Source organism: Carassius carassius, chromosome 7, assembly GCF_963082965.1.
Source record: "Carassius carassius chromosome 7, fCarCar2.1, whole genome shotgun sequence".
Classification (NCBI taxonomy): domain Eukaryota; kingdom Metazoa; phylum Chordata; class Actinopteri; order Cypriniformes; family Cyprinidae; genus Carassius; species Carassius carassius.
In genome coordinates, this window is record NC_081761.1 from 5,595,941 (window position 1) to 5,607,849 (window position 11,909).

Consider the following 11,909-nt stretch of genomic DNA (forward strand, 5'->3'; position numbering starts at 1 on the left):
AGCTGCATTCGCTCAAACTGATTTGTTGAAATCAAAACAGGGGCGATAATAGGTGAGCGCCAGCCAACGAGATTGCCGTTTGCACATTAACTCCGCCCACTACCGGAAAACCCGGCTGTTCTTAAAAGCTGAAGACCTCCATAGGATCGCTGTTATTTTGACAGGAAAATCCAACAAATAATATTGTCTAAATGTATTGCATCAATTCTCTCTCTCTCTCTCTCTCTGTCACTGCATGTGTGCGAGACAGCGATTTGTGCGCCTTCACACTAGAGTTTATGGTACATCAAATACAGGTGCGCTGCATATCCATTGAGATGAACTGAGAAATATCACAGATCGCTTGATGGAGAGTGAAACTCTGAAGCCCTCTCAGTCAGAGAGTGATCGTGAAAATATCTGTGTTAACTTATACTTAGCCTCCAACTAACACACTGGCGAGTAAAATCGGAGAATTTATGCCATTGGCTAATATTAGACATCATTTAGTCGCCAGAAGGAAGATTTAGTCGCACATGCGAGCAAGGGCGTAACTTTGGGTCTACCATTGGGGGGGTTAAACTCGCGGCATATTTATTTATTTATTAATTTATTGTATTATTTTCTTGTGTAAAAGGTAACATGCTAATTTGCATAATTTAATTATGCAATCCCCCCCAAAACGGGTGACTGTATTGGAGCAAACAGCAGTTACAATTCAGTGACATTGGTTCTACACAGTCCCTGGCACCCTCTGGCTTTACCTCATAGGACACTGGCAAACGAACATCTAGCCAGCCAACTCCAGTCAACAAAACAAATCATCAGCTAACTCAGTGTTTCTCAAACTTTTCTGCCATTCCCCACTTCAGAGGTAGGAAAGGGTTCCGAGCCCCACCTGTCCCCAATCACCCCAACAAAATGTTAATAAACTAGGCTTTAAGTTTAACTGTTAAAATGTATTTTATTAACATCACATTTTAAAAACTTAACATCAAATAACAGCATTAAAAATTTTCAAATAAAGAAAATGAAAGTGTGATGAAATAAGACTCAAAATTAGATTAAAAAATAATAATAATTGTGTTTGCATTTAGCCTCTGATAACATCAATACAAGTGTGGACTAACATTAACCTAGTTGTGCTTTGATTCATTTTGACACTTTGCAAAATCCATGCAAAAAGAACAACAAAAAAACAAACAAACAAACAAAAATAAAAATAATCTCAAATTGAACCAGAGGTGGTAAATTCCTAATAATGTACGTATTTTTTTTAGGTATTTTAATAAGATAGATACCTAAAATACGTTGCGCATACAGCTCAAGTAATGCGATCGTTATAAAGGTGTTTGAACAACAAAACACATCCACTTGCACATATTTCACAATCGGAATATCAGATATATCCTGCTATAGCTAACACATTTGTGAAATTTTGAATAAAAAAGGAAATAAAAGCAGATCATCAGTCATTCAGCACTATTGTGGCTACGGTGTGACAAGCAATGAATGGCGCGTCTCCATGGGAACCATAAAGCCATACTACGATCAATAACGGTAGCCTTGAAATACTTTTAAACTTACGTGTGAAGAGGTTAAGTAACGTCAAGGCTTACATTTAAATGTGTCTTTGTTTTGAGTGTATGGTCAATAAATAAAGGAATTAAAAAGATGGGCACAAAACCTGTTTGTCATGTTTCTATTCCCCACACTTTGAGAAACGCTGAGCTAACTTAACAGCTAACTTAAGGGTACCTCCGTTTGGTCAGGATTTTTCGTTTCTTTTTTTTTTCTTTTTTTTTGGCTGGTGTCGACAAACAATGAAAAATCGTTGTCTGGCTGCCTTTCAGTGTCCTTTTCATCTTTCCGTCAGCTTTCTCCAACCAGTCATCCCATCGACTGCGCAAAATAGTGAACAAACTTGGTACAGAAAGCGGGTTGGGTAATACCAGAGACTTTGGTAATACCAAATCGGTGCGGTGGGCGGGGGGTACATTACAGATTATTTAAAATATGATACTATCTTCCTTGCTGGCAAATGAAATTAATAAAGAAAATGAACAAAAGTATTCATTCTGAATATTTCATATCTATTTTAATCTGAATGATGTGATGATATTGGGGGGGTTATATTAGCTGGATCTGATTTTTGGGGGGGTCATGACCCCCGTAACCCCCGTGCAAATTACGCGCATGCATGCGAGTGATTTACTCGCAATGTAGAGGGTTGCCATGGCTTGTTGTCCGTTCTCTGTCAAACTTTGTAGTAAATGTTTGCAGGATTTTGTGGTGGCATTTCTTGGACGATATAGACAGGGTGGCCGTAGTCACCGCTGACCTTCTCGTAGTGCGGGCAGTACATGCTTCCTGAAGTATGCAGCGGAAAGATGATGTCACTCGGCTCGGAGCCGTTATTGTTGCTGCCTCCAGTGGCAGCACTTCCGCGTTTGGGCAGCGTGTTTAAGGGCAGCTGGGCGGAGCACTGCGCAGAGTGTTTCTGATGACGCCGATGCAGCAGTGCTACCAGAGCGATGATGATGATGATGAAGATGACCGCACCAGATGCAACACCAGCAAACAGGGCTACTTCTGATCCAGCGGATCCTACAGACTCTCCGCTATTGCCCCCGGACTCACCATTCTGCATGGGGTCTGGGGAACGAGAAACAATGGGGAGTTCATGATCAGATACAGTTTATTATTTGATGGAATAAAACATAATGATTGTGAAAGTAAAATATCTGCCTTTAATGTTAAACTGGCAATAATGAATTATTTTTATTTATTTTGTATATAAATCTGAAAGTGTGATACATATCCAAAAAATGTATAGTTATTTTACATTTCTCTCTCTCTCTCTCACACACACACACACACACACACACACACACACACACACATACATAAAAAAAATCCTTAAAAAATCTCATCTATATTAAAACAAAAAGAATTCAAACTTTTCAAGTTTTCAAAACTATATTTAACCTAACTAATATATAATAAATCCAAATCTGTGGTGTAAAGATTTTTTACATTTTGACATCTGAGATATATCAAGCATATTTAATTGAATAATTAATTATTAAAGTATTTGATATTATAATATAACATACTACATATTGTACTTTATATCACATTTAATTATTTATTATTCAATTTATTTAGATTTTAGTTTTGGGGTGAATTTGGATTTTTATGATGTATGACTTTTAATATTAGATTTTATTATTTTAGTAATTTATTAATTATTATTGCATTTTATGCTCTAATATATTATATATTATCATCTAAAATATAGTTTACTGTATTAAATGTTTAATAATAATTAATTTTAATAATTATTTGATCATTTATGACATTTATTGAGATTAACCTTTGTATACATCAATACTTACCAACTCTGTTGACAGCATCGTTTTCTTTGCTGAAGGTGTTTTGTTCCTTACTGTCAGGGTATTTTGGAGGATTTCTAGTTGGATAGTTTTTAGCTGAGAATGAATCTGTAGGACCTTAAGGACAGAGAATAAAATATTAACAGATAGCAACTAAAATGACTAGTGGAGCAAAGCAGTACAAAATGTTCAGCGAATTGAAAAACTGATCATAATATCGGACCACCATTACATATTTTTGGCTTCTAGGCATTATGCCTCAGCTTTTGAGAGAGAATTTAATGAATTGGCAGAAAGCTGCAAATATCTCCCCACAAGCCCAAAGAAGGGACAGCTGGCATCGCCACAGGAAACAAGCTCACATGACATTTCAATTACACGCTGAGGCACACTAGCATGGACAACCACTACAAGACCAGTGACATGAAAGACTGTTCTGGAAGCAGTGATCGTCATCGATGCAGGTGTAGGTATGGATGCTACTCACTCTGTCCAACTCGCAGAACCAGCTTCATAGATTTGGTCTTACAAACACCACCTTCGTGGTTGTCCAAACCTTCAAAAGTGCTGTTCGATGTGGCTGAAAGAGGGGAGAAAAAATGTGTTAACCGTTTTCATCATTTTGTTAAATATATATATATATATATATATATATATATATATATATATATATATATATATATATGAGATATGAGATAACATCACACAGAACATGTCTGGACCACTTTTTTCCTAATGAAAGCAATGTGACATTATTATGTATGGAAGCCCATTTCTGCCACTGAGAAAGATAATTGCAAGTTTAATCTCGCAATTCAGATTTTTTCTTGCAATTGCGAGAATTTAATCGGAATTCAGAATTTTCTCAGAATTGCAATATATAAACTCACAATTCTAAAGTTATAAAGTCAGCATAGTGGGATATAGATATTAAGTCAAGATTCTGAGATAAAAACTCACAATTCCGACTTTTTTTCAAATGTGAGTTTGTATCTCGCAATTCCGAATTTTTTTTTAGAATTGCATAAAGTCAAAATTGCAAGATAAAAACTCACAATTCTGACTTTTTTCTTGCAAATGCGAGTTTGTATCTCGCAATTTTGACTTTATTCTGACCTTTTTTTTCTCAGAATTGAGAAATCAATTACCTTTTTTTATTTTTTATTCAGTGGCAAAAACAGGCTTCCACACAATAATAAGATAATTAAGCAAAACAATTCTATCTATCAATCAGTTTTCTATCAATTCTCACTAAAATAATCATTCAAAAATTCATTTTCATTTCTAGAATGCAACAAAAACTATATTCAGTATTTAATTGTAGTAGTTACATATTATAATTCATTAGAATTTGGTAATTATAAAGGTCTTAAAACATCATTTGCTGCTGTAATACAGTAAAAATTGCAGTAATAAAATGTTTTTAATCATTTTAATTTAGCATCAGCATTATGCTGATTATTACATAATAATGTGAATCTAATAAGAATAAACTTCGAGAATAATGAGAACTACATGTTAATAGTGAAACATCCACAATCAAAGCAATATTTAAAAAAAAATAATAATAATAAAAAAAAAAAAAATCAAATAAAAATAGGAAGATTTCAGTTCAGTTTTCTGGGATTCTTTTTTGTGAGCTTCACCCAGCCAACATTTAGAAGTCTACATCTCTGATGTTGAATATTTAAAGCCCATCATCCATCTTAAAACCTACAGCATGCCACCGAATTATTCTTTCCTCCCGAGGCCCATTCCTCTTCCAGTCCTGTGTATGTATTTGGCCATATAAGGTTTAGCAGCACTAAGTGAGCTAATTTATGAACGGGTTAGCTTTCCACATGTGTCCCCACAGGTGCTCTAAAACCTTTCAACTGTTCCTTGTGGACATTTGAGTCATGTGTTCATCAGTCACTATGCATGCGTATGCAGAAGGTGAAAGTCCAGCTTGCTGGTACAACAAGAAAAACTCACTTTTGCAGCGTGCCAAAGCATCTTAAAAGCTTCTGTTTGTTTGCCAGGATTTGTAAATCCTTACGAAGGGCACGCATGCACTCACGTGCACGCTAATTTAGAAACCCCTCATACTGTGAGTAATAAGCTCAGGGTAATCACACAGGTTTGAACTTTATAGAAACTAAGCACATCACCAAAGCCTTTTCACATCATTATCACAGAATATCAAGGATTTGCTTTAGTCACCAACCCACGGCTAGTGGAGTGGCTTGGTCGAACGATTTAAATGCCATTGTGCCTGCACACCCATGCTGTGTCCTCTGATAGCAGAGCTAAAGAATTCTACTGGGCCATAATCTTTCTTTCACTGCGAGGATTAAGACCAATCCCACATGAACAAATGGACTTCCCCTACAAACTGCTTAGGGCACAGAAAGTACCAAGTGACCAGAGAGTGAAAGGGCAAGAGAATGGGGGGTGGGCAGAGAAAGCCAACCAAAGAGCTAAGGAGAGAAAAACAGAGGGGGAGAAGAGAGCACTCATGTCCCAGTTCCCTACAACCATTCCCATATTCATCTACAGCGGCCGCTATAGATGTGACCCGACTCTTCGGCTTGAATGAAGCCTGCTCATTTCCTAACCACAACAAGCACATTCAGTGCCTCAGGCCAGCGCAGCTCAGCCAGTCACGAAACCAGCGACGAGCAACAAAGTGGAGGTGGAAAATTGAAGTTGCGCACATACAATAAAGCAAGTGTATCCAAGCAGATGTTATGGTTTTTGCAGGTTATTTTTTAGATTTTTGCAGACATTAAGAGACCTAACTATCCTAGCGATAATATTTCAACCACACATCCACACAGATGCATATCCTGTCTGTATGTCTGGAAGAAATGCTAATTTTTTGTTGGAAGTTGCAGTTGCAGCAGGACATGATGATGTTTTGTACTGATTGCGCAGGTATTTAAAGGTTGTTCCTAATTTTGTCATTTTTATTGGCTGATACATACACAAACTCAATGTGTTTATCGGAAACACACAAACACACACTCAATGTGTTTATCGGAAACACACACACACTCGACGTGTTTATCTGACACAAACATAAAATGCAATAAAACCTTCTATTTTTAATATACTCTGTCTACTTTCCTCTAGTCAAATCTATACATTAAAATATGTTCAAAATAAACATTATTACTTGTAATTATTATAACCTTTGTTACTAGTTTTCTTAACTTACTGTATCAAAAATCAATAAAGAAATATTCATTGTTAATGTGAATATACATTGTGTCTCTATATAAACTGAAAATCTATTACCTTGTTAATGAGCAAAAATAAATTTGCTCACCGAAGCTGCATTTGTTTAATCAAAAATACAATAAAAACAGTAATATTTAAAAAAAAAAAAAATTTAATTTAATATTTTACAATTTATTTTATTCCTGTGAAGCAAATCTGAATTTTTAGCATCATTATTCTAGTCGTCAGTGTCATGATCCTTCAGAAATCATTCTAATATGCTGATTTGTTGCTCAAGAAATATTTATTATTATCAGTGTTGAAAGATTGCTAAGGCTATATAAACTGTGATCTTTTTTTGATTCTAAAAAAAAATAGAGGTTAGAATAGAATAGGTAGTTCATATGAACAGCATTTATTTGAAATAGAAATCTTCTGTAACATTAGAAAAATGTCTTCTAATCAACATCTAATGACTTCAATCAATGAAATGCACCCTTGCTGAATAAAATTATAAATAAAAATAAACTTTTAAACAGTATTGCACGTCAAGTCTTTCCAACACCCCTAAAAAAAAGTTCTCTTCCTCTTATTTAGTCAACTCTCACACACATCACAGTTACATGCACACGTTCTGACATTTGCATGCACACACACGCAGACACAGAGGTAAGTCTCTTTAGAATCATTTAGCTCAGATATCAATGTCCCTCGGGCAGCAGGCCAAGCTGCCTTGAAAAATCACATCACTCTGATCCATCTCATACTGGAAAAGGATTGAGGGATTTGGAGCGTGTAAATCTTAAAATCACATAAACGGCCATTAAGGAATGTGCCAAGTGAATAGGGGTTGAAATCAACACACGCTAAACTGAACGATAACCCCTTTTTCAAAGTGGTCGATTGATACTAATGACATTCATGTAAAGGGCCATCAACAAGTCTTCTTCCCAGAGAACACTGAACACTTGTGACGTTTCCATCCCCGGAGGGCAAGAGGACAAAAATAGGCTTGGGAAAAACTACATTTTTAAAAACATAAAAAAAAAGATATATGCAAGCTAAACAATATAATGATTAATGTTATCTTTAAGTCTATAACAAAGACATCTTGTGTGGTAAACACACTTTCTAATGGATTTAACACATTTCCATGAACTATAAACTTGATTTGTGCTCTATTTTTGGAGGGCTACACTAGTCAGTCGCCTTCCCGGATGAAAACACAGAGAAGATATCTTGGGAGACAATGCCGGAGGCTGAAATTCCCACGGGTGGGATCAGTTCTGCATTTGGCTCCTTCTGCACATTGTTATAGCCGGCAAGGGAGGTGACAAACGATCATGAATCAGCACCTGAGGTAAATTCTTGAGTAAGCATGGCAATAAACTTACAGATAATGTGATAGTCCTTTTCTTTGTAGAACTCCAGGCCCCACAGGTTGGGGCTGAACTCTTGAAACTTGAAGGTGAACTTCACGTCCTGGTCTGGCTTGTCACAGTTGAGCAGTAACATGTCACCTTTAGTGACTCGACAGGTCTCAAGTTGTTCTTTGGGAACATGATAGACCCGGAAGTATTCAATGTTCGTCTGCTCAGTCGAGCCTGGCTTGAATCTTGGACACACAATGTCCATTTTGTCTCCGATCTGAGGGTATAGTACTACACCCCTTCCTGGGACAAACCTGTAGGGAACACGGCAATGTTAAACATAGTATAAAGTTACAGAAATGGGAAGAACATACTGATTAGCATGCATAATAATGAATCAATTCTCTACAGTATATTAATTAGGCATGAGAACCTTTAAGTTGATGTAAAATGTATTATGTTTTGGTATATAATAAATTTATCCACACAGCAAAACAATTAAATATTTGTAGCTTGTTGTTTCTTCAGGTAACTGAATTAACCAATTGGTCATTGGCTTCATTAATGTCTTTTAAGAGTCAATTCTAGATTCAGTCCTGTATGATTTAGTTTTCTCCTGAGTAAAAGAAAAGATGAAATTTTGAATGTTGTAAAAGATTGACTTTCATTATAAAAAATGAGACATTTTTCCAAATACATTTGACCCATGGTTGCCACCCTCCATTTATTCTAAAACAAGCAACTCAACGCAATGGATTGAGACAAGCAATTTCCTTTGGCTAATTTTCAGAGTTCTGTCTTGAAGCAGAATGCAAATGCATCTAAAGCTTTTGGGACCTTGGCTTACTTGCACATTTTTTGACTAATGTATGCAACTTTACAGGCTTATGTTTTTCCCCATTACATACTTCTCTACTCTGTAATGCATTTGCACAATTAACAATCGCTCACTACTGACCGCTTGCTGGCAGTCCTTTCCTGCCCTTGATGTTTATTACAACCTCACTATATCACCTATTACAATGTTCTCTTCTTGTAAAAGTGTTCTGATATTGACCTTTCAGTTATTTGCAGATTCTCAGATTAATCGGATTTCTCATTAAACACACAAATCCCATTGTAAGCAGGCCTTTGTGTGCACTGGATTTGTCCTTTATTTTCTAAATCTGCCATGACAAAGTTTGACATGGTCTCATTCTCTCCTATGCTTCCCTAAACACCATAAGTCAGAATAAGAGTCACTTTCTAAGACTAGCTTCCATCCTCATAAAGTCATTAAGAGCTAGAAAGAAAGGGACCCTCAAGCTTCTGCTGAGGGTCCTAAGACAGGAAGCTTTAGTGCCCCTCCTCCGCCCCCTGCAGTACCAACTTCTGTGTGGCTCAAACCGGGATGGGGGTTGAACTGTGCCTTCATCCCGGCGCACCTTTTGTCTCCAAAGCTCTGGGACAAAGAAAGCTACTGGAACTCATGAAAACCGATAAAAACCTGAGGCAAAGCCCCACTACACTACAGTTTAGCATCTTAAAGAAACGTTATCCTGAATCTAAACAAATCTGATCTATTAAAATACAGGTTCACCGCTGTGAAGCCAACAAATCAACCAGTTTCTATTGAGTGGCCACATTGTAGGGGAAAACATATATCATTTTAAAAAAATGGAAATTAAAGTGAATTTTTTTTGGTGAATATAAATATTAATTAAAAAAAATTCAGGTATGTTGACCAAATGGCAAGACCACACTAAGGCAAGAAGAGAGTGCGTGCTACTTTGGCAGCTGAAAAAACACCAGGCTGGGTGTTTCGATCTCAAAAAGAGGCACTTACCCTAGTTTAGTAACTATTTGTCCCGACACAGAAAGGTGTGGTGGGGAAAAGATGTACAGACCTCGGAGACATACTTCACAGTGGAAAACAGGAGCTCAGGCAACTGATTTCTCTATGGCAATCAGCGAGAGGCTGTGATCCACTCTTCAATTTAACATTTCTCAGCTTATAATCAGTCCTACATTTAGGTTGTGGCTCAGCACTCTTACACGATATTAACCATGATGTAAGGTCTCCACAAGTTTGATTGCTCTAAGTGCAGATTCATTCTGCAGCTTTTCCTCAGTAAATACCAAGACATGTCAACCTCACCATATAATTTCTACAAAACATCGCATTTACCCACAGTTTCTGACAGGGCACACACAGGGTAATTGCTTAAATTATGTAAATTAACATTAACAAATAGTGGAAATGGCTATGAGGTGGAAGTTCATTTTGGGGAAGGTTTATACAGTGGTCGCCATTCAGCTTCATTGTTCAAATGAAAGTACTTGCATCTCAATGTTGCTGCCAATAAAGCATCATTGTAACTAATACCCTGCAGTCTGGAAAGGTGGGTGGTCCTCCAAGTGCCATGGATTACAAATGTTTTGTGGTCTGTCTTTTGTTTAAATGACTATGACGGTAATAAAACCAATAGAGAAATCAGTAAATTAAAACTGTAAAAGAAAGTGAAATTACAGATACATTTAAATCAATTCTTCCGGGAACTTCATAACACTCGAGTAGACTGTTTTTGGTTTTTAAGGTGTCTGTATGGTACTTTAAAGATTAGAAAAATCAAGTTACATTATAGGGTTATTCCTACCTATCAGCATATTGGTTTGCTTAAAGTCCTAGTGCATATTTTTTGACTTGGATCTCTGGTTTAGATATCAACTTACGACTATTTTGTACACAATAAATTATTTCTCAGTTTTATTATAGTTATACTAGCGCTTGTTTATTAAACAATAATGCATATTCCAACTTGTAGGCTACTACTAACATTTAAATCTCTCTAGCATGAACAATAATTAAGCCATTCCAACTAGTCATTTCATATGACAAGAAAAAACACTACTGGAAACTAGTGGACTAACTGGAATACACTAGTGTCAGAAAAGGGTATTAGTAAAGTACAACTGGAACAATAACTAATACAGTTACAATGAACCATAGATCTCCACGTAATTCAATGGGAAAACATTTTGCAATTTGTTATAAGTTACAATGGAACAGTTCCGTGTCACTACTGGGACTGTAAAGGCGAATAAAGCAGGCTATTGAAGAATTACAAGTGATTGATTTATAAATCAGTCATTTTTGGAATAAATATTCAATGTATTGAGGTAGAAACTAGTCACTGTTAGACTACTTACTAATAATTAAAAAGAACCAATAGTTAAAAAATAGATAGATAGATAGATAGATAGATAGATAGATAGATAGATAGATAGATAGATAGATAGATAGGTTAAGAGATAGATAGATTTTTGGTTAAGTCCTACTTACTTGGTGTTCGAAGTATTCCAGTATATTGATTCTAAAACTGTTGATCGAGCTAGTTTTACTCGACAAGCAACCATGAAAAGACCTAATATATAACTCCACATAGTTGTATCCATTGCGATGCAAAACAGTTCACCAGTGCAAATGTAATTATGACAGTGAGAGATCCACAGGCACTAATACGAGCAGATCCGATGTTGCGGGTCGTTCTCTGCTGAAAACGCGTTTGATTTCGAAACGAAAAAAAAAACATCTATTTGCCAAGACCTCCTAAAAAGAGCTTTTCTCAACTGGCACTCTCAATGACAAATTAAACAAAACGGTGTTTGATAATCCATCAGGTTCTTTAGACATAATTTTTTTAAGTGCGCATCCTTTGGGAAACAGTGGCTATGAACATTCTTTCGAACGCAGATAAACCAGTTAATTAGTGCGGGTTCCGCGGAACGGCAGCATAGCTGTGAAATTCGGATGTTGCTGAGGTCTAATCTGAAGGCAGTATCAGAGCTTCTCCTGTTCTTCGTCTTTGCATTCAACTCTGCCAGCCTCGGAGAGCCCTCAAGACGTGCTCAGAGAGACTTCTGAGGACAACCAAAGAGGACAACCCAGCGTTGCCGTTAAACCCCGCCCACATTACTCTCGATT

The 11,909-nt window shown here is 36.6% G+C and overlaps 1 protein-coding gene across 2 annotated transcripts; it reads right to left on the reverse strand.

Annotated features, from left to right (window-relative positions):
- Positions 1-2,185: 2,185 nt before the first annotated feature.
- Positions 2,186-11,821, reverse strand: LOC132143401 (ephrin-B2a-like). Of its 2 annotated transcripts, none has more exons than XM_059553580.1 (5): positions 11,268-11,821; positions 7,970-8,259; positions 3,862-3,954; positions 3,378-3,491; positions 2,186-2,634 (listed from the first exon to the last, which is right to left on the reverse strand). In XM_059553580.1, exons 1-5 carry the CDS (start codon positions 11,378-11,380, stop codon positions 2,237-2,239), a joined length of 1,008 nt encoding a protein of 335 aa, XP_059409563.1. In that variant the 5' UTR covers positions 11,381-11,821; the 3' UTR covers positions 2,186-2,236. The 2 variants fall into 2 exon arrangements, with proteins under 2 accessions (XP_059409563.1, XP_059409564.1); XM_059553581.1 differs by lacking the exon at positions 11,268-11,821 and adding an exon at positions 9,771-10,229.
- Positions 11,822-11,909: the final 88 nt, after the last annotated feature.